Raw genomic sequence first — 23,998 nt, 5'->3', positions numbered from 1 at the left:
TATCAGGTCACATGATCGAGGGACACCGCTTTGGGGAATGACGCGTACGGTCACTCCCACCTACAGTAGATTTGCTTCACCCATAGACCCTCGAGTTTTTCTCGAGAGTCTATGCTTCACCCCACGATCTAAGCGCCAGCCTACCTAGCGCGAGGGCAGTGCGACATTGCACATCTAATGGCGATATTTGATATGTATGGTCTAGTATCGATGCTAGAAAATATCGATCTTAGAGTCTAGTATAGTTTAATATGACCGTTTAGAACTCGTGACATAATACGATTTATGATTAATATCGATACTATCTGATACTATCAACTAGTATCGTCTAAGTATTCCAAATGGACGATACTTTATGACGACTTTGACTGGGTCCTTATTTATCACGGATTTTTGAATTCTGGCATACTAGAATAATAAAATACTAAAGAAAAAGATGGGTCACAATGCTTGACTTTTTACAAATGTACGATGAAAACTGAGTAATTGTTTTTCATGAATTCGCGTAAAGCAATATATAAAACCATTCATTGCAAGTTCATGCTGTGAACGAAAGTTTCACATTCTCATCGTACAATGACAAAAGTAAAACTTTGAAAAGTAAAGACTTTAATTTAAATGAAAAGATGTGTGACTAAATGGAATCATTTTTACCAAATTTGCCATTATCACATCCAAAATTTCAGAGATGAAATCGTCAATTTGATTTCTATTTTAACCTTCCAGTATTGTCGATTTCATACAACTTTTTTATGTAGCATCTCAGTCATACATGTCTGGTACTTTTGAAAAAAAATCGGTCACTGGGTAGGTCCCTGTGCTCAGTATTTTCATAATTTGGCAAAATGTAGCCAGGAATTCACAGTTTGCCTACTCTCTCTTGTGTGCTCTTCAGGTGTCATTGACCTGGCCAGTGTTAGAGTAACTCAGGTCAGCCTAGATTGATAAATCCAAAAGTCCACTAATGCATTCAAAATGAATCAATTTACACTTGCCATAGGAATATGGCTCTACAAACTGCTGATATCAGGTGGTGTCGAGCATCAGCGAGCGGAACTGCGCAAATGTTTACACTGCATGAAAACGCAATAATACAGATAAATTCACATTAATGAGTTGCCTGTATTATAGAATGATACACGTGAATTCACATGAATCCACATGAATACAGGCTTGCTGAATACAAGCAATGGATTATTGACTGTATTCACCTGTATATGCACTATTCAGCTAAAATACAGGCAATAATTCATGCTAATACAGTAAGTATTATAGCGTTTTTATGCAGTGTTATTTTGTCTGGGCGTACATCCCTAATAAATATACTATACGGCTAGATGATAATTTGAGGGTGACTTGAAAAATTCTGACCATATACATGCAGATGAGGGGACTTGAAATTTTTTTATAAGGATATTGAGGAGACTGAAAAAGATTTCAATCGCGGTTACTCCCCCCCCCCCCCAATTATTTGTGAACGCAGCTTTACACAATGGCACTTCTCACGTAAAATTAAATCAAGACAAATTTTGCTGGAATGTATTTTATATAATATTACGCCATTATCAAGCCCACTGACTTTTGGTAAGTCTAGCGGCTCTGCTACGCGAGGTCAGAGCATTAAATGACAGTGTCGTATAAGCCACGGTCCCACTGCCACGGTCCATAGGACTGATGGACCATGTTGCGCCAACCACACACCTCCTATAGGCTTTATCAAATCGCTGACATGGTTGAAAAAACGATAACCGTGCTGCCGAAGCCTCGTGGAGACAGCCTTTCTGACATGTCCCACTGTGAAACTATCTCTTTAAACGTAATGATAGAGTCATTTGACTTCAACACTTGTGATGAGACGAAATTCTCGCAAAAAGTTAAATAATGACGCTAAAAGAAATAATTATACCGTGCACCGAACGGTGTGCACGGACACAGTCCCTCTATCCACTGTGGCACGGAACACACGAAACCTTGACCACGCGTAACACATCGTCCGCTCGCACGGGTCCGTTACTTCGACTAGCGTCTCCCAATAACAACCTCATCGGAGAGCATCCAGCTGCCCTGACACGAGATCTTGGCAAGCGAAGATGCGCATAGAAGAGCCGACCAGCACTGCGGTAACACAGATAGCACATAACTGGTGGCGTCTGCAAATAACCTTTGACCAAAACGCCATAGTTCGAAGGTTACATGACCCTATACGAATGACCGTTTTGGAATACAAGCATAGGTTATACTTACAGGAATGAAAGTTTTACAAACTTGCGTATGTTATTTTATTAATATAGAAGAAGATATTTCAAATAAAATAACACATTTTTAAAGAGAAACGTGAGTTGGACAAGCACATACAGATGTGACACGTGACCAATACGAATGGTCGCTTTGGAATACTAGGATGGGCTCTGTAACATGAATGAAGGTTGTGCAACAAAAAAATACGTTTTGCAACATGAATGAAGGCTGTGCAACAAGAAAATAGGTTTGTACAAAAAGAAAATAGGTCTGTACAAAAAAAAATGTTTGAACAAAAAGAAAATAGGTTTTACAAAAGAAAATGTTTTTTACAAAAAGAAAATGTTTTGTACGAAAAGAAAATGTTTTTTTTTTAAAAGAAAATGTTTTTTTGCATAAAGAAAATAGGTTTTCACACGAACAAAATGGGTTTTTAGACAAAGAAAATAGGTTTTCATACCAAGAATTGGGTTTTTTACACAAAGAAAATGGATTTTACACAAAGAAAATAGGTTTTCATGCAAAGAAAATAGGTTATAACACAAAGAAAATGCATATTCACAAAACGAAAATAGGTGTTTGCACAAAGAAAATGTTTTGTATAAAAAGAAAGTAATTTTTTCTAGAATATTGCAACGTTTGGCTTGCCATAGTTGTCAGAGTCCTTATTTCAGTACGGCCCATCTCTTTTTCTTTCCTTGCGTTTGCGTCAACTGTCATTGCCAGAACATGTTGATCAACTTGCGTTATGATAAGATACACCAGAATGCATGGAAATTAATTGTATCGCGAAATATCGAGAAATACCTGTATTCTATGATAAATAGACTTCAGCTAGTCTAGTAGCTGTCGCAACTGGCTCGATCGGTTTCCGTCATTTGTTACTGTGCGATCCAGTTTTAGTGTTACGCAGTTTGCCCCGCTCTACAACTCCGTTCTGCAGGTCACTCCAAAAACTTTCAGCAGTACTATTTTGGGGGACCAATTAAGCCGCTAGCCGTAGATTTGAAGTGAGAGACAGTTGTTCGCTATCAGATTACACGAGCAGCCAAAACAATGCGCTAAATATAGGCCGCGTCTATGGCTCACAGTTTACTCGCTGAATGCGACCATTCTTGTTGTTGCACTCGCTGAATGCGAGCGTATTTTTAATTCCACTCGCTAAATGCGAGCGTTTTCATATTTTCACTCGCATTACCCTAAATTTTAGGCGCAAATGCGAGTAATTACTCGCAACTTCCTAGGCTGATTTTATAAATGGCATGGTATAAAATAATAATTTGCACGTTTCGTATTTGTTTATTTACGAGTACTCAAAAAAACATGGCGGCGCCCATGAAAGTAGGGTACACTTCCGGTTACTCGCATAGTATATTATGAATATGCGCATGCATAGTCAGTAAGCCGCTGGCACGACTATTACCATCTCATTAATACCAACACTGATAATTATATCTATTGTTCCCAAATATTTTTCTTCGTTCTCCGCGAAGGGAAACAGGAGTGATGTAATGACTGTACAACCATGAGTCAAATACGAGTGGTGACATGGTTATTACGTCACTGTATTTTCCAACCTAAATGAGGAAAATATATTTGGAAATAATATACTTATCATATTTACAAGCCAAGAATTCGTTATTTTTTCAAAATACAAGTAGTTTTCCATAACGATTCCACATTTAAACTTTAAACAACTTTTGGGGTAATATCAATACGTCATGGGAGAGCTGTCAATCATTTCAGGTTGTGCTTTGCTTGACCGAGGAACATGACATTCACCGAAGTGTACGGAGCAAATACCAGACATCTTCTCTGTCAGCACGTACCTTTTGCAAAGTTATACACAATTTCCAAAGATAGCATAGGCCTAGAAATTTACCTCAGACAAAGTCTAAGTCCGCTATTTTTCCATACCAAAAATCTTCTGAATCTCAATAGCATAGACAGCCTGTAACAGCACACCTGACCCTCAGGTTTAAATGCTTAAGGTAGTTGTGCCTCAAAAGTTAAAGACTTTTGACCGTTCTCTTACCAAAACAACAATGAAAATCTGGGATAACCATGCAAAGTTTGGAACTAGCGATATGAGTTACCCAACATTTTGCGATATTCAAATATTCAAAAGGCCACCATTCCTGTGTTATTACTCTATGGGGGGGGGGGGGGGATTGAATTTTGGATTTTTGAAAAACTAAGAATGTTGTTGAATATTTTTCTTTCTCCAAGACCTTTAAAATGAGCCCCAACAAATGGTAGATCAGAAAAGAATTGTAGATATATTAAATGGAGTACATCCGACAATCTGTCTCCGAGGCATTTTCTACCTTAATCAATTAATCCACAGCAATGCAACAAGCTACAGGTTATTTCCAAAAACAATTCACATAATTCCTTAGGAATATGAAGGCATTACATTCGTCTGTTTTCATTGCTCGAGGATTATTATTGTCGGATGTAGTCTATGGAACTATTGATTTCATTACACAACTTTTGGAGGCTCACCATGTGGCCTGAATGAAGGCCACAGACCCAGTTCCCTTGTTGCAGTGTAGTTGAAACTGTATGTCTACCACATGGAATTGACTCTGTGCATCAAAAGTTCCGGTGGCAGTGGGGTTTATACGAATGTGAACCCCAATGTTGGCAACAAAACTCAAACACAAGGACTCAAAATCTGCCAAGTTAATGTATTTTGTCGTATTCTAATAATTATGACTGATTTGTACGGAATGTTCATGTAGACACAAATTTTGATCATGCGAGAATATGAGCTATTTGTTACATTGACAAGTATATCAAAACATTGACGCAAAAAAACTTACGATGCACCTAAATGTATGACATAGACGTGGTTTGATTGTCCTGATGTGAATGTCCAAAGCATAAATCCTGGTATTTAGTTTTTCAGAGGTGATAAACATGGCTTATGCATGTGATAATATAAGTGTTTCACACTTACTCTTGGTTTTAATGTGTCCACTTTTTGTTGCTGTCAGCCACTGAAGATACCCTATATAAATCAGAGATGGAAAGGGGAACATTAGAATCTCAACTGAAGGATGCAAAGGAAGAAAAGGCTACTTTGGAAGAGAGATGTAAGGAACTGACACAGAAGTTAGAGCAGTCATTGGTCAGTCAACGTTCGGAGAAAAGCAGAGAGAAAGAGATAGTACAGAGTCAACTTGAACAGAACAAGAAGCTGATCAAGGAACTTCAGGACAAAGTAGCAGAATTAGAACATCAATTGGAACAATCTGATCTATAGAAACAAGGAGGGAAAGGTATTAAGGAGTGTTTGATTTATGTGTTAGATTATTAACATTAGTCCAGTGTTTCATCTAGACAGGGGGGGTTGGGGGATTCCCCCTCTTTTGATACGCTGGCACCCCCTGGTTAAATTTGTCAAGGGGGACTAGCCCCCCCCCCTTTAAATGGTACAGTCATACCTTCGAGATACAAGTACTTCCAACACGAGATACAAGTACTTCCAACACATGAACTGATGAAATCCCCCTAAATTTTCTGGTGAAGGGGGAAAATCCCCCCCTCCTTGATGACATCCTGGATGAAACACTATTAGTCCAGTCACAAAGCTGTGTATTAATGGTCAAAAGTGACTATTATATTGAGGTGGCCTTCCTTTTTAAAGAGGGTGGGTGTGGCAATTTACCTTTAGTGCAGGTGGTATGCTTAGTAATGAATTTAGAAAAAAATAGCAAATGCATGTAATTCAATATCATGTAAGTTTCTCTTTAAAATCATGATACAAGCATGTCATTTCTGAAACAACTGTGATGCAGGTAAAAATCAGTAAAAGTGTACATATTTTTTTAATCACCGTATTAGCATTATTTGAAAGAGGACATTGAGAGTCAGATATGCTACCTTACACCATTGCAGGTTGTGTACCAAATAGGTTTAACCCAGAATTCTAATGGACCACAGCACAAAAAAGCCCATGTGCAAAGAAGTATGTGTATTTCCATACGCATTCATACACCCGCTGGTTTGTTTGTAGCGCCATAACGTGATTTCTTGGACGTACTAAGTCTGTATAACACATATCTCATCCTTTTCTGGAATAGACCCATTAAAGCATGACCACATAAATAAGGTGGGTGTTCTGTAGCAGTGGTCGCGCTTACTTTCGCAGTTCTGCGTCCCTGGGGACGCAATGTTGCCAAAATATGCGTCCATTGCTATTTTGATTGCGTCCCGACTAATTTGCATATTAACTAGACTCACTTTGGTGAAGTTGTTCTTGAACAGTTTCTCACGTCGTAAGGTCATCACGATAAGGTCAATCACCCAGTTGTTCATGGTAACAAACGTTCAACGTGTTTAATGTGCAAAATTAACAGTTCGAATCTTGCAAGTAATTTATCTCAGTATTTTTTTACTTCTTTCGTTTCTTTTCGTTAAATATGGCTATAGCTTGATTGATATCGAAGTCCTGTAGTGCTGGACCGTGTATGCTTATTAGCATTAAATCATCGACATGATCATCGGAGAGACGGCTGCGTCGAGCACATTTTATGCGATTCTGGGTACTAAAACCCCTTTCACACACGGTACACTTGTAACAGGGATAACCAATGCTATTGACGCGAGAACTGCGTAATCGGGAAATATGTCGGCATAATCGGTTGTGAGCACACGGCAGGCATCCTCAAAAGAACGAACTCCATGACCCCGAGCGTACGCTTGACTGCGACGAACTCATTGCGTAGATTGCCGCCATTCAGTAATGGCTCTACCTCAACTCCTTCGCGTCCTGTTTCGGCTGCCCGTAAAACACTGAAAGTCGTTCAAGACTTTCAGTTGCATAGTCTCGAAGACGTTCGTCGTCATCAGGGTAAAGACTCACATTAAACACCTTATCGAAGCTACTCAGCAGATCTAACGCGTTGTTAGGGAAACGATCCTCTAGTCTCGATATCAAATGTTCGATAAACGATTGTCTCACACGGTTGTGAGCGGTTATATTTGCAGCCGCAGCATATGTTACTTGTATTCCACGAATCGTGCGGTTGTTCTGTTGAAATTCCTGATTGAAACGTCGTTCACTGTCGCCAGACATCGGCTCATCGAGGAGATCGCGAAGTGCCGCAATAGTTGTGCCAACCATTGGCTGCACTCTCGACAGATTAACACTCTCTCGTTGAAATACTAAGTTCAATCGGTCCATAATTAGCAGGACGTCTGTGAGCGTGTAGGTCAACGCAATGAATGAGTAAGGTTTGATCAGTCTTAACAAGCCTTCTGCCGTGGGATTTTTTCTTGCATCCTCCTCCAACTCTAGCACTAAAGCAGGCCAATTGCTTTCAATTGACTTTACAGCCCGTGACAATGACAGCCATCTAACTGAACATGGCTGCTTTAAACTCAAGAAATCGCTGACATCGAGGGCTTTGTTGAGTTTGCGCAATCGCTCGTAACGAGCAGCGGAATATTCAAAGTAATTATATACCGTATTAACTGTATTTCTATATTTGGCGACTGCTTCAACACCCTTCGCAGCATCGGACGACACGAGTGCAACTCGATGAGCAGCGCAATGCACCTGTAACATGAACGGGTTACACGCTGAAGGCGTACTCCGACTCCGTTAGACGTCCGGTCATTACAGACGCACCGTCTGATCCAAGTCCAACTACTTTGTATTTCGAAATATTCATGCGCTCAAACTGTTGTAATATCGCCTCAGTCACCGTTTCAGCATTGCCTGCTGTAATTGTTACATTTCCGGAAAACACTGTTTTAGCTTCTCCGTTCTTTACTATGCGAATAAATATGATAAGTTTCTTATTACCGTAATATTTACGGTTTCATCCACGATGACCGAAATGACGGGACTTGCAGCAATCTCTTTATCAAGTTCTGTCTGCAAAACTTTGGCAATCGCGGCTTGCATCTCCCTCACACTTTCGTGGTGTTTGTAGTATTGGCCGTCTGAAAGCGCTTGACACTTATTTTCGTTTTGTAGCTCAAGCAAAGATGAAAACATATCATCTGGTAATTCCTTCTTAGCATAAAATATACTGTTCGAAGCATTGCCGCATGTGAATCTTTCTGTTTTCCTTGATTTATTTCCACGGTCTTTTTCATACTTGACTGAAGTGGCTTGTGTTTCACTGCGTCGATATGATCGGTGTGTCCAGAATGATGTACTAAAGCTGAGCGTTGCATGTCGCTACATCCTACGGCACTAGAAAGGAATTTTTTTTGCCACTACTTTTGCACAGTGAACAAAACATCCTGTCTTCACTTTTCCCGTCAATAACGGCGGTCTTGTTCAGTAGCCATGGAAATTCCCTCTCCCACTCCGATCTATATTTTCGCTTTCTTGATTTAGCTGGCGTAGTGCTTGAGTCGGGAGTCACATTACCGTGTTCAACGGCTGCGGCAATACTTGAAGTTTCTGGCTGACGAACCTCACTCGGAGTCGCAGTAGTTTCATCACAAGTTTCTCCCGTTTCGCGACCAGCTGTTGAACTTTTGTCACCTGATGAACCGGAGTTTGTGAATTTGAACCGGAACAGGGTTGAAAGTTTACGAGACATCATGTATGCTGAGGACGACGACGTACAAACGGTGTGATCACACTGTAATGAGTGATTGATATTTGAAATTTCGCAACCGTTTTAGGATTTCATTTTTAGAAAGTGTCAAAATTGTCAACCAATGAGAAAAAGGAAACAACGAAACGTGTCGCAACTCTTATCAATCAAAATCATCACGGAGACGATGCGACGGTTTTGATTAAACTCGATACGCTACAAATTGTTTCATGTTTATTTTAGTGAAAGCGTTACCACTGGTAACTGTCAATCACCCTCGCGGCCGGCCGTCTTTATTCACACATGCAGTTGTTGGTACCCCCACTGGAAGCTAATGCGTCCCATTGGACGCAGATGCCATCAAAACTGCGTCCACAAGCTTGCTATTTGCGTCAAATACGCACAATTATGCGTCAAACGCGACCACTGTGTAGTGGATTTTAAAATGGGATTTCCAAAAGGTGCCACAATGTACTTATAGAGAGGTAACCGCTCTGCAAGGGAGACCACTATGACAGATTTACTGTACAATTCTTATCCTGCCAAGTTTAAATTACTATCAGGTCAAGTTGGTTAAAGCCATTTAGGCATACTCATTCGTATTTGCTGTATTTGAATAAAGACTTTACCTTTGAAGACTTTGAAGGCCCCTGAAGGCCTAGATACTATGGAACATGGTTTTCATTAGACATACATTATTTATACATTTTATGTTGATGGATGCTCAATTGTACCAGTTTAAACTCACCCAGTATCTTCTAGCAGTGAGATGCAACTAAGGTATCACTACAAGAAATTACAGGGACAGTTTGAAGCCAGATGCAGTTTTGTAGTCACTACATTTTAAATACCAGGTTATTGGAAAGGCATTTCCAAGGATCCTAGGGGGTCTCCCCCTCCTGATACAGAACTTTTAAAATTTGATGTTAAAGTAACATCATTTGATATACATAGAACATTACTGTCTCATGTAGAAATGTTTTGGTACCCCCTAGTTTGTTTATCATTTTGTGAGTAACCCTCCCTTACCGATCATCAATTTTTGAGTGAAAGTTGGTTATGAATAAATTAGCATAAAATTTGTTTATTTAAATTTTTCAGGTTCTTTTCTAATTTTCTGCTCAATTTTCTTCAAACAAATGCTTCCCTGAAACTGTTTGTCCGATACCAATCACATTGGTTTACAACTTGTCAGGGAATATTGACTCTCTCAGTTTTCTTTGAAAAGATGAAGAAATCAAAATACATATTCAAGGCGAGTTTTCTATTTTTTAGTCAAAGCATATTTAATATCACTGTTCATAGAAAATTGAAATTCAATATTTAGCTTTTCAGGGATAAATCATTGATGTTATGGTCATAATGACAGAGTTAATTCTAGGACGCGCCATTGCGCAATTGACGCAATAAAATCTCGAATGGCCCTCATCATATGAATGGGTCGATCACTCAGAGTTCACGTTGTTCATACATTCGCGTAGATCCCCGAAGGTCATTACCTCAGTCATAGTGTGGCATGTAAAACAATTCAGTTACCCATCGACCTTTGCAATTAAATACCTCAACTACAGCATATATGGTGGTGCATAGGAAGCTGGGTAGAAAGGACTGATGTAGGGGCAACGGTGTATTGGAGCCGTGCGCATGTGGCATGGCCGATGAATGTAAACAACGGCACTAGCCGCTGCGTAATGGTGAAAAGCTAGTCGCCACTCGGATTTTTAACGCCAGTATAGTTGATGAACCCAGGATGATCGGGCAGTCCCTTAAATTGAAGCATTTGCAACGTCTACCGTCCATACAAACGAAACTTTGAACACTGCAAGGAAAGCATCCATGCTTGGCCAGATGATCGTTTTGAAGAGCAACACATTTTAGGTCGGACATATCTCATTTTCCAGAGTAGCCAGTTCTATGCATAGAACAACACTGCTGTGTAAAACGTACCCTTTGGTCAGAACCAACATGGATGTAAAAAATGGATATTTTTTACATCCATGGAACCAATGATCATAAGTTTGCTAATACATACAAGTTAATATGTTTAAAAGTTGATGTATCAATCACTTTATTTAGGTCGTACGATTTACACTCTGGTGCTGTATCAGACTGTATGAGTAATTGTCGATGTGTGCAAATCGAGGGTCACTCTCGGAGAAATCCTACTGGTGCGCTAAGCTTTGATCATGATCGTTTCCACAGTCAAAATCACAGTCCTTAGCAATTTGTACAGTTGTTCAAGTCCGACATATCAATAATTCATCACATAAGTTACGTAAACAATTGAATCAAACCAAACGGTTACTTTTGCTGTTGTCATTGTTGGGCCTGTTGCGTATGTATACGGGGGACAACTTTGCAGTAGGCTTGGTTGGTTACGGGGGGGGGGGGGGGGGGCCCGATCTCTAGTACTCTCCTTTTCTTGACTTGATAGACTATAGTATTTTCTGCAGAAAATTCAAGGGTTTTACATGTGTGATGATGATGGCCACTGATTTTCTAGAATGGCCCCCTTGGGACAGGAGTAGGGGCCCACAGTGGCCCCTCGTTTTTACATCCTATAATGACACTGAAAATTGACTTCCTTATTATTTCGCACTCCCATGAAAATGTGTACAGGTATGGGTATGTGCTGCCTGAATGGAACACTTTTTCACAAAACAATCCTTAAACATGGGTCACTTTTCATTCAGAAATCCATTATTCTGGGTCAGTAACAAAGGGGATCTTAAAATGCAGTAAAATAACAGCTAAAAATTCCCCCAATTTGTCAAGAATATCCCTAAAAATGGGTCATATTTTTCTCAATTTTTATGGGTAGATATTTTCAACTTGAATGGCATATCCCCATATCAAAATATTGGGAGTACCCCCTCCCCAGGGGTCAGACCAGCCATAGTACCTTGCACTGCCAATTCAGTTGAAAAGCACAGTGTCCCGGAGAATGGACTCTCAGTTTGCTATCATAGATTGCTTTTCAGGTTGTACCTTACATTATCTTCTTCTAAGACCTACAAAGCACTCCCTAACATCTTTGCAGTTGCATGATGGGAAAAAATCTACTTAATGTACAAACAAGGTGTTTTTGATTTACTCACCAAAGTGTTGACACAATGAGGTACTTAGGAAATCATCCTTTGAAGTCCTGGAAACTTTCACATTATATCAGCCAACTGTGTTACAATCTATAAAACAACAGAAACATTATAAAACTGTCATCAAATCCCTTGGAAAAATTCCTCACAAATGTGTATCCATTCAATAAAGAAAAGCATCTATGAATTAATTCATATCAGATCCTGATATTATGAGAGTTTTCCTACTTCTGTGTTCAGTACATCAAAAAATATGACATGTACAACTTGAACTGACACTAGCTACAAGTACTCCTTCGTCCTACACAAAGGCAAGGACATAAACTATGTATTGGCATAGATTGTTGACTACAGTTCACATTAACCTTTTTAGGTCATTGATGTCATGCCATACCTGCATTCAAGCCAGGAATGGCAATTATACTTATGAAAATCCAAATTTTGATATCAAGTTTGGACTTTTAACATCACAGAACAATGTAATTTGAAGTCTTGCAGACTTTTACTGTGGTATTCTGTATCAGCAAAAATCTGAAAGAAAAAATGTAAAGAAGTAATATATAGTACCTGGTACCTTGTTTTATCAGAATTGATGCACTTATGGATAGATCTGTGATCAGAGTGGCCGCTTTCATTGAAGGTGTTGTATTTGTGACTTCTTTAGGTTTTTTGCACCATTCAGAGAGCTGATTGTATGCATCAGTTGTTTACATAAATTTGTAAACACCATGGTTACCAGCATTTCACTAGTTATCAGAGACAGTTGTGATTTGATTTCATGGACAATACCAACTATTGACAGACCACTGTCATTGACAAAGGATGTTTTAAACTGGACACTATCATTTTGTCAGGGTGTAACAGACCTACAAGAAAGAAGTCACTTTGAATCCATCCACTACAGCTGTAATGAACACACTGACTGCAGGAATGTAATCATTATTACATGTATCAATTCTAATCACATAGAAACATAGTCTAATTGATACTACCATGTGTTGTTCATAAATATCTGCCTTGTTGATCATGTAATCCTGTCTCTGTTATGAACAGTAATCAGCTGTAGGAAGAATTTTGTACAAACCTATTTTATCAGAATTGATGCATTCTGGGACAGACCTGAGGTCAGAGTGCACATTTTATAAATGTGGACTATATCGTGGTTTATCAAAATTCCATGATGCATCCAATCGTATATGGCTTAGTTTGCCTTTCACTACAGATTTGAAAACACAGAGTAGCTTTCTTACAAGAGTTACTGTTGGGTGACTTCACACAGTGTTCATTCTAGGACGTAAAAACAAGGGGCCACTGTGGGCCCCTACTCCTGTCCCAAGGGGGCCATTTTAGAAAATCGGGGGCCGTCATGATCACACATGTAAAACCCTTGAATTTTCTGCTGAAAATACTATAGTCTATCAAGTCAAGAAAAGGAGAATACTAGAGATCGGGCGCCCGTAACCAACGAAGCCTACAGCAAAGTTGTGCCCCGTACGTACGCAACAGGCCCAACAATGGCAGCAGCAAACTAACCGTTTGGTTTGATTCAATTGTTTACGTAACTTATGTGATGAATTATTGATGTCGGACTTTCACAACTGTACAAATTACTACGGACTGTGATTTTGACTGTGGAAACGATCATGATCAAAGCTTAGCGCACCGGTAGGATTTCTCTGAGTGGCCCCGATTTGCACTGGTCGACAATTATCACACTGATACAACACGAGAGTGTAACCCGTACGACCTACATAAAGTGATCGATACATCAACTTTTATAAACATAACTTGTATGTATTAGCAAATTTACGATCATTGGCTCTGACCAAAGGGTTTTACACAGCGTGGTATGGACGATAGACGTGCAAACGCTTCAATTTAAGGGACTGCCCGATCATCCTGGGTTCATCAACTATACCGGCGTTAAAAATCGAGTGTCGACTAGCTTTCCACCTTTACGCAGCGGCCAGTGCTGTTGTTTTATATTCATCGAGCCAGACCACATGCGAACGGCTCCAAAACACCGTTTGCCCCTACATCAGTCCTTTCTACCCAGCTTCCTATGCACCACCATATTTACCGTAGTGGGCAAAGGTCGAAGGGTAACTGAATCGTTTTACATGGCACACTATGACTGAGGTAATGACCTTCGGGGAGCTACGTAAATGTATGAACTAAGTGAACTCTGCGTGATCGACCGACCCATTCATAAAATGTTGCGCCCTTAGTGGCGCATCAAAGGTAGAAATTAGGGCCATCGAGATTTTTTTGCGCAAATTGCGCAATGGCGCGTCCTAGAATTAACTCTGCTTCACAGCGATTTTAAGCTTACAATAGGAATGCTTGAATTCTGGAGCAGTTATCACTATGATAAAAAAAAGAAATCAATGATGAGGGTCTGTTTAACAGAGATAGGTCCAGAGTTGAATCTGAGGGAATTGTCATGTTTGTATCATGTGTTCTGTTACACTTCAAAACACAAGCTGCTACAATTTACTTTGTGTTGAAGCATATGAACGGCACTCAATTACTGCCCCTCGTGGTTCACATTGAACTGTGTTGGATACAAACACCACTACCTAAGGACAATTGACTGAACTAGGAGAGTGTTTGTCAAACTCTCACCTCTGAACTTTGACCTCATTGCACACACTGCAGTGATCACTCTTCGACATCTTGTAAACTTTCACCATTTTATTCAATTATTGCTGGTAGAATAAAAGAAAACAACATGTTAAAATTTAGGAATCTAAACTGCCAAAGCTAGGAATGCGTGAGCTTAATCTTTGCATATGACATTAATCTACATTAATTCATAAAATACTGACATTGAGAACATTCAAGGGTTTATACTGTCTTTACACAGTGCAGATTTATAGATGTAGGCAGAGAATGGCAGCCATTTTGTTTTTTGCAAATGTGGCTCAGGAACACTCAAAAGTTGAAAACATTTGTTGTTGTTATCTCGACATTTATCTAGTCTAGGTTACCCTGGGGGTCAGACTGCACTTCTGGGCTCTCATCTGGCTGTCCCAATACAGTGTGGGGAAATCCCATTCAAAAATTTCTGAGCAAGATGGTGTAATACGGACTGGAGCCATGCATCCTGGGAGCAACTGATCTATGTTGTAATTATCGCGTTTTGACGCAAAGTCACAGAAAAAATAAAACTTCAAGGTTACGTAGAAGTAGCTTTTGAAGTCCCTTTTTTTGTATATGAGCATGAACCATGTCTTGTATGTCTTGGATCAGTTTATAGACAAGTAGAATACAACTGACCCAGGATATAAAATTCATAGTTCACACTTTATTACAAAGGCTGGACTTCAAAAGCCACTTTAGCATAACCTTGAACATGCTTAAGCTATATTTTACATGACTTTGTAAAAAAAACATAATAATTACATCATGGATCAGTTCTTCCCAGGATGCATTGCTCTTGCCGTAATGCACCATCTTGCTCAGTAATTTTTGAATGGGATTTCCTAAGACTGTGGGGGTGGCCGTATGAGAGCCAAAAGTGCAGTTTGGGTAACAGAAACTAGATGTTTATCATATAATATGATGGCTGATATTTTACAATAAATGTCACCGGAATGGAGAAATGTGGACATAGGTATAAAATGGTGTGAAGGTCAAATATTGCAAAATCACTGATTGATTTTCGGAAGAACAGTTACTTACCAAGAGACTGTCTTCACACATTATTTAAATGATCTCTAAAATTGTGATGCTATGCCAGACTGCAGATATCTCAGAAAATTTGAAATCTGTGTAACCATTAAAATGGAAGAAAATCACATTATGGAATGCCATGCAATATTTGTGTGTGTTTAACTAAAGTTATAGTAATATGTAAATGATCTAGGAACTTTGATAACATTACTACTGTCTACCAGTAAAATTATATTCATGTTAAGTTCTGGTCAAAATGACCAGAAAATTAAAAAAAAAATGACTTCAACTCACAAACATCTGGTGGAGCACCAAAAGTTATGAAAAGGTAATAAGAATTTTTGAGTTACAATTGTGAAACTGTTGCCATGGAAAACAGACATTCCAAGACTCTATCAATTCATTTGTTGATAAAGTTATCATTTGGAATTTGACAACAGTTTAAGAACTATTCATACTTGAGAATTTTCATTTTATTTTTAATGAGAAAATGTTATGATGAAATTTTAAACAAATAGAATAAAACTGTTGCTATGGTTACCAGTAGCACACAAGTGTATTAATGTACTGGTACACAAACAAAAAGTTTAGTTCAGTCCTATATTCACACTCACAAAAATGCAGGAGAACACTACAGAATTTTCGTTAAAATGTTCACAAATTCAAACTTTGTTGACATAATAAAAATTTTTGAGCAATAATTAAAGAATATTGCCATGGATACCAGCCAAACATTCTATGAGTGTTTCAATACATTGGCATATCATTGACAAAGTTTACATTACGTGTCAGTGAATATTTCCAAGAGAATTTCTATTTCAACTGAAAAAACATGTTACAAAGCAATGATAATTTTGAGCAAATGGAATAAAATCTGTTGCCATGGTAACTGATAATACTCTAGTGTAGTAATATATTCCTACACCATGAACAAGCTTAACTCACTCTTACAACTTTTATGAAAGATTTTTCATTTTACTTCAACAGCATAAGAGGGTTATGAAGAAAAGCACATTTTGACCATTTATGTTGCCATGGTTACTTGTTATGCATGACTGTACTAATGCATTAATGCATAACAAACAACCTAATGTCCAACTGTGAAATTTTGCAAAAACAATTTGGATCTACTGCATGAAATACAAAGGTTACAGAAAAATAAATACTATGGGCATAGTTATCAAGAAAACGTTGCCATGGTTACAGTAATAAGTGTATGAATTCAAATTTGGTACATAATAAGTACATCTTAAAGATTAACAAATGTGCTATATTGTAAAATTTTGAAATTCAGTGTAAGAAATTAAAAAATTATGACAAAAGTGAACTACAGTATGTCAATATTTACTAGAGATTTTCAATTTCAACTACAAACATTAGCTATTAGGAAATAGTAATTTTGAGCAAATGAAAAAAAATCCGTTGTTATATGTATCAATGTACTGCACCACTGAGCAAGCTTTTACAGTCTTACAACTTTTGCGAAAGAATTTTCATTTTACTTCAAAAGCAAAACAGAATATGAAGAAAAGCAAATTTTGAACATGTTGCCATGGTTACTTGTTATGCATGACAATTCTAATGCATTAATACAAAATAAACAAGCTTATGACAAGCTGTGATCTTTTGCGAAAAAATTTTGGACCTACTACATGAAATACAAAAGTTACAGGAAAATTAATATTTTGAGCAATTGTCTCAAAAACATGTTGCCATGGTTACTAGTAATAAGTGAAGGACTTCGTATTTTGGTACATGATAGCAACATCTTTAAAATAAATGTGCGAAATTGGAAGAATTGGAAATTTAGTATAATAAATGAAAAATGTATGACAAAAATACTGACTTTGCCTATTTCTGTTGAAAATGTTACCATGGTAAATCCGCAAAATGACCAATAATTGAGGGAGAAGTTTTCAAAAAATAACATTATACTTCAAAGAATTTATGTGAATTTAAAAAACTTCTGTTGCAGTGAAAAAATTATTTGAATTAAAGTGTTTCTTTTTACAGCAGAACAAAAAGTAAGCTGTGCAACAATGCATTCAATAATTTTCACAGATTTGACCTTTGACCTTTCAGGTGACTGGTCAGTGACATCGGTTAATGGTCAACATCAAGACCAAGGACAAAAGTTCAAGAGTCCAAGAGGTTTAGTCTTCCACCGTGATAAACTTGTGGTGTGTGACCAGTGGTAACAATATTGTACAGATATTGAACAAAGATTATACCTGTGACAAAGTCCTAGGAAGCTTTGATGGTCAGTTTGCAAAGCCATTCCGGCCACTGAGTGTAGCCATCTCACGTTTCAACCACTATTTCATACTTGATGATGAAAATAAACAAATTGTTGTTTGTGATGAAAACGGTAAAATTATCCAAATAATTACTCTACCTGAAAACATCAAAGTAGTCTTTGACATAGCTCTGATGGATGACTTTGTTTTGGTCACTTTGAGTTTGACCTCTTTGGACATCATTGAGACCTGAGGACAGAGATGATAGACTGGTCAAGTACACTCAAAGTGGAGAGTATGTCAAAGAAGTCGATGGTCAAATTAGAGGCCAAGGGCAATTCAACTGGCCGGTGTCTGTGGTTGTAAACAGCAACAATGTCATCATGGTTTATGACAGTGGCAATGGATGCATCAAGTGTTTTGACAGGGACCTGAATTTTTTACATCAATTCGGACAAAGTATGATACCAAAGGGCATTGTGGGATACGATGGATACATTGCTGTGGATGAAGATGATAATGTTTATGTTTGTCATGTCTTTGATAGAATCCTAAAATATCGATGTGATGGAAAGTGGATCTGTAATCTGTTGGAAGGTAATGTGAGATACCCTGTGTACATTGCAGTCATGGGTGATAAAATTGGTGTTGTAGAGGCTGGCAGAGACCAAATCAAAGTATTTTCCAAGTAGATAAAATACACCAACATGAAGTGTATGTCTACTTGACATCAAAATGTCAGAATTTGGAGGAATTTTTTGAAAGGAAATATTTTGTGAGCGTTGAAGTTTGAACGCATTGCATTGACTTGACTGCATTGTTGACAAGGATGTCATGGCAACAAGTTGATTGCAAGGTTATTTTTACAAATTTAGAAATATGGTTGTTGACAAAAATTGTGATTTTTGTCAGTCGATCCATCTCAGGGATGTTAGAAATCCAAAACGGAGATGTTTTGTGGATTTATCATCAACAATTTTGACCAATTTTGTCATGGAGGTATTTGACTGCCGTTGTACACGGCATACCCCAATGACAACATTGGTCAAAAATTTTGTTGATATTTAAATATTGGCGTTATTTTTTCATTTTAAAATTGAAATTTTGGATCGGACATTCTTAGAGATGCAGTCGCTCACTTCCTTTGTATACCGATGAAGGAATCTTACAATTTTGTAAATTTTTATCGAAAATTTTGATCGATTTTGACAAGGGGTTGTCTACAGGCAACAGTACAGATACACCTTCCATCACATTGCCATAAATATCGGGCGGAATATCGATTGTGTGTGCAAAATAAGATGACATAAAATACCTGCATATCTGATGATGTTAATTTTGTTGAAATCTGTCGATATTTCCATCCGATGGAGGAAGATTACTCCGATTTATGGTTTATAAACAACGACTTCAACCTTAGCGATCACCGCCATTCTAAGTTCAAGAAGCACGTTGAGGGCGTTGTATCCAGGTCGATCTCACTTTGTTGAGAGGGGTACGCGAGTTGGATCAACTCAGGGCATTACTTCGTTGTACCAATTGTACAAACTTTTAAAGGGTAGTTTTGAAATATTCACAATGCTTTCGTTCTGTATCAGTGTGCTGTTTTCCTACTTTTGTTGTAAATAGTGACTCTAGACAGATCTTACAGTGAGAATTATCGGTGGTCCTTAGGAAAGTGGTTGATGCTGTATGAAACATTTGAAGTGATAGCCGGGTGAATATATGTACTCACCGTGGTGAAGCAAGATGTACTCTCCAGAACAGGAATAATACGTCTGTTCAGACAGTCAAGGTATCTGGCTTCTCAGTGAGCGAGTATATATATATATCGGAGCTTGTAGCTGTACGATGTGGTTAGTATGGCTGTAGTCTTAGATCTGGTGTGTTCCGATGCAGTTATCACATGGTCCCAGGACGCTGACTCCGCGGGGGGTCGGCAGTATCCCCTAGCAACTGACAGGGGCAGTTGGGGGCGCTGTTCACACTACACTCCCCCCCGTTTTATCAAACAGGTGGGAACCGCATCTACAACCTGGAAGGAAGCAAAACAAACAAACGAAAAAGACAAGAGAGAAAGGGATAGCGTTTATTTCTTCTAAATCTTCCCGGGGAGAATATTTCCCACCGGTGTTGCTCCCGTCACTGAGGGCGTTACCAAGGTAGCTCCCCTTCCTGGATGGGTCGTCTTTCTTCTATGTTGTTCCAGCTGGAATATTTCCAACTGCTATTGCTCCCGTCACTAGGGGCGTTACCGAGGTAGCTCCCCTTTGGATGGGTGGTTGCGTACTGGTTGATCTTCAGAACATGTACCCTCTGGGGCCTGTAAGTCCCCTCTCAGGCACGAGTCCCTCTCCAGTACATTGGGCAAGGTCAGTCAGTTCCTTGGTGTAGCTAAGTGTATTGACCGACACTCTGATCTCTGTGGCCCCTTCTACCAGCCTCCTGATATTTTCGGATCCAATCTGGTAGCGTGCTGTCCTTGCACAGCTTCATCCTATCGTGGTGAACCACTGTCTCCTGCCGTTTGATTTTAACTCGGTACAGGTACGGTGTCAGTTTCTCCACCACGATTCCGGGGCCCTTCCAAGGAGGACTAAGCTTCCTGCACTTTCCCTTGATTGTGGCTGTGTCCAAGATGTATACACAGTCTCCAAGGTCATATGCTTTAGTGTTGATCCTAAGGTCGTAATCGCGCTTCATCCTCTCCTGGTCGGTCTTGAGAGTCTTGCGTGCAATGTTATGTGTGGTCTTCAGGGTCTGTTCCAAGTTCTGTACATATTGCCCTAAGTCTTCGGCTGAGCTGGCAGATGGTTGGCTGTACATCAGCTCTGAGGGCAGGTTTACTTCCCTCCCGAGCATCAGTCGGTTGGCTGTATACCCGGTGCTGCGATTCACGGATACTCGCATGGCTGCTGCAATTTGGGGTAGGTTGATATCCCAGTCATTCTGCGAATTTCCAACGTAGCACCTAACCGCGTTCATCAGCGTACGGTTATAACGTTCAACTTGTCCGTTCGCTGACGACCGATATGGCGTGGTCCTACGCTTGTGAATGTGTAATAGATCGCAGACCGCCGTGAAAAGCTGGCTCTCGAAGTTCCTCCCTTGGTCAGTGAACACTTCAAACGGACATCCGAAACGGGCAAAGAACTCGTTAACTGCCGCCTGGGCTGTGACCTCTGCCTCCTGAGATGGGAGCGGTATACATTCCACCCACTTGGTGAACTGGTCTACCATCATCAGAATGTTTTTAGTCTTTGGCAGTGGCCCCAAAAAGTCGAGGTGCACCCGTTCCATTGGAGATCCAGCATGGAATTTGACTATTTCGAACTTGGAGTACTGTCGAGGCTTCTTGTTCTTGTTACACTTCGGGCAGCCGGCTATGAAATTCCTTACATCATCCGACATTCTGTGCCAGTAATACCTCAGTTTGATTCTGGAGAGTGTTCTTTGCACACCCTGGTGTCCTGCTGAGGGGATGGAATGGTTCAGGTCTATGACCTCTGATTTCATTGAGGCCGGGATGACAAGTCGTTTTTCCCCTTCCTCATTTCCTTCCCTCCACAGTACACCTTCTGTGATGAAGAACATCTCCCTATTGATCCAGTAGTGCTTAGTTGCTGGGCTCGACAGCTTCAATTCACCCTCACTGGGTCCAGTCCTACTGTAAGCCCACTCGTACACATACTGTAACTCAGGGTCATTCTGTTGTGCTTCCTTGATGTCATTTGCGGTGCCCATAGGAATTGCCGTGCCTTCGGTTTGCTCACTGCTGCGGGTCACTATGTAGACTTTCAAGGTCGCATGTTCGCTGTCCCATATATGCTCGATATCAGCATGAGTATGGAATGCTGTCGTCGCCATGGGGTCCTCCATGTAGTTGTATTCACCATCCCATGATATTCCGCCAGGGTCCCATGGCCAGGTGGGGCACTCATCGAATTGCTCCCCTTGGCGTGATGACCGCGTTTCTCTGACACTTGTCATGGCTTCAGTGTCCTCTAGACTTGTGCTGTCCTTGTTCCTTTGATCAGGGCCAGTCCCTGTATCCGGGTCAGCTGATAGCGTCATATCCGGACCATTGGTTGGCATCGCGTCGGAGCCTGAGAGTGCTGTGGTGTCAGGGTCCGGCGGCCGTCTGCTCCCTCTTAAGGTTATCGGTACTTCAGTTGGGTTGACAAAACACACTTTGGGTTGCTGGCCACCTTCGTGAACCGTCCGGGGCATAATGACCTGTAACTCCAAAATGGGTTCGATCATATACTCCCCGAGGGTTTGACTTAGGTGGCATGGGGCCCTAACCACTGAGTTAGGAGGTGTAGTTGTTCTACCCTGCAGTGTGACCTTTGCAACCCCACCGAAATTTCCCTTACGACCAAAAACCATGGGGACAGTCTCATCATCGAACATTAGACGGTTGTTGAGCATATCTAACACAATCAGTCTCGATCGCATGGAGTCTGCGCCAAAAAGCATGTCGTCCCCTATTGGTGCGACATACACATTTTCGGTAAACTGGGTGGTACCTAGTTGGCTAGTGACTGGCCCCACCTGGTAGGCTTTCATACCCATTTCTCTGCCTGCTGTCTGCATAGTCGTAACCTTTATAACTGGAGGGCGGTCCGCAAGTCCATGGTAAAGGCGGTCTGAAATGATTGTTACTTCGGCAGCTGTATCCACTACCGCTTGTATTTCTTGGTCCTCCACCGAAATAGGTACACTATACATAGAGCCAGACACAAGTTGATAAATCGTGATTGGTGTAGGGTCCTCTTTGTGGTTGTATTCGCCCTCCCATGATGCTCTGCCAGGGTCCCATGGCCTTTGCAGAGTTACAATCGCCCGTCTTTCCCACTTGTGATGTAGGCAATGCATCACTGCTGTATATCCACTGCAGGCAATTATCATGGTCGTTCTCCATTTGTCAAAGTCGGGGCAAACACTGATGTTCCTTTCACAACGGCTAGTCAGGGTAATGGCAGGATACAGTTTGATGGTCACATGGCCATCAGTGAAGAGTCCTTGGGTCAGCAAATACAACATTATGATTATTGCCACCGCTAGACAACTTCTATAGTATTTACCGTATTCTACTTTATGAGAAGTTATTTTACTCCAAATGGTGAAACCAGGCGAGTGGCCTGTCTTCCCACCTCCAGTGCTGTTCACCATATCTACTCCATCAACTCCCAGTGGCTTTATCCACCCTCCTTCAAGGTCAGTTTGTGTAGATATGCCCATATCTGGAGTAACAGCATTCCTCACAGTTGTTTTGAGGTCGACAGATCTACTTCGACTGTTTCCTGTCTGGTCCAGTAGGCCTTTTGGGGTTTCTTGGGTCATGCCTAGGCCTTCTTGGATGACCCTTGGGAGTTTAAATGCTCTGACAATGAGGGCGCAGTTGCATGGTCTTGAACAGGCTGCTTCCCTTTTTGCCAATGTCCAGTTAAGTGATCGCTGCAGGTAAGAGGACTGTCAGTAATTGATGAGACAGCTGGGCGAACTACTGCAATAGCGTTTGTTGCACTCTGTGTCGCTGCCTGACTATCCACTTTGGTGTCACCTGCAGTCCGATCACTGCATTCATTTTGAGCGATGTTTGCTTGTGTCTGGGAAACCAAGAACTGATTGTTTTCCTGGAAAGCCGGAATTTCTTGAGCTTCATCACTGAGCAACTGTTCTAGCAGCTGAACATCATTATCAGATGGTTTCTCGATGAATTGTGACTTCTGCACTCTGTCATTCAATTGCTCAATTTCTAACTTCTGGGATGCTATAATCTCTTCTTTGATTTCTGCTTCCCTTTTAAGATTGTTAATTTCTGATGTCAGCTCAGTGATGATGTCAAGAGTGCGCGTCTCGGATAATATGGGTTGGATAGGACGACTCTTTTCTTTCAATGGTGTCAACTCTTCCTGCAAATTCTTGAATTTCTTTTTATAGAAGTCCAGCTCTGCCATTACTGCAACCAACTCCTGTGTCACCTCTTCAAAGTGTGAAGCTTTCTCTTGCTTGCTGTCAACAAGTCTCTTAAGACAAGCATTTTCATCTGTGAGGGCTGAAATATACTTTTCTTCTTCTTTCAATGTGTCCGTCATTTGTTGAATGGTATCTTCAAATTCTTTGGCTTGATGTTTGTACTCTAATTCACTTGCAGTCATTTCAGAAGTCAGGAAATCATTCTGTT

General features: G+C 40.2%; 1 protein-coding gene across 1 annotated transcript; it reads right to left on the bottom strand.

Moving 5' to 3' along the window:
* Positions 1-9,549: 9,549 nt before the first annotated feature.
* Positions 9,550-23,998, bottom strand: LOC139124022 (uncharacterized). Its single transcript, XM_070690156.1, has 3 exons — positions 19,544-23,998; positions 11,900-11,986; positions 9,550-9,587 (listed from the first exon to the last, which is right to left on the bottom strand). Exon 1 carries the CDS (start codon positions 23,152-23,154, stop codon positions 20,203-20,205), a length of 2,952 nt encoding a protein of 983 aa, XP_070546257.1. The 5' UTR covers positions 23,155-23,998; the 3' UTR covers positions 9,550-9,587; positions 11,900-11,986; positions 19,544-20,202.

The sequence above is a fragment of the Ptychodera flava genome (genome assembly GCF_041260155.1).
Source record: "Ptychodera flava strain L36383 chromosome 23 unlocalized genomic scaffold, AS_Pfla_20210202 Scaffold_23__1_contigs__length_28996876_pilon, whole genome shotgun sequence".
NCBI lineage: Eukaryota > Metazoa > Hemichordata > Enteropneusta > Ptychoderidae > Ptychodera > Ptychodera flava.
The sequence above is the reverse complement of the archived record's forward strand: the minus strand, read 5'-3'. Positions and strand labels throughout refer to the sequence as shown.

What these genes read in the sequence shown, in the direction of transcription:
- LOC139124022 (XM_070690156.1), bottom strand. Translation starts at nt 23,154, where the DNA reads ATGACCCAAGAAACCCCAAAAGGCCTACTGGACCAGACAGGAAACAGT.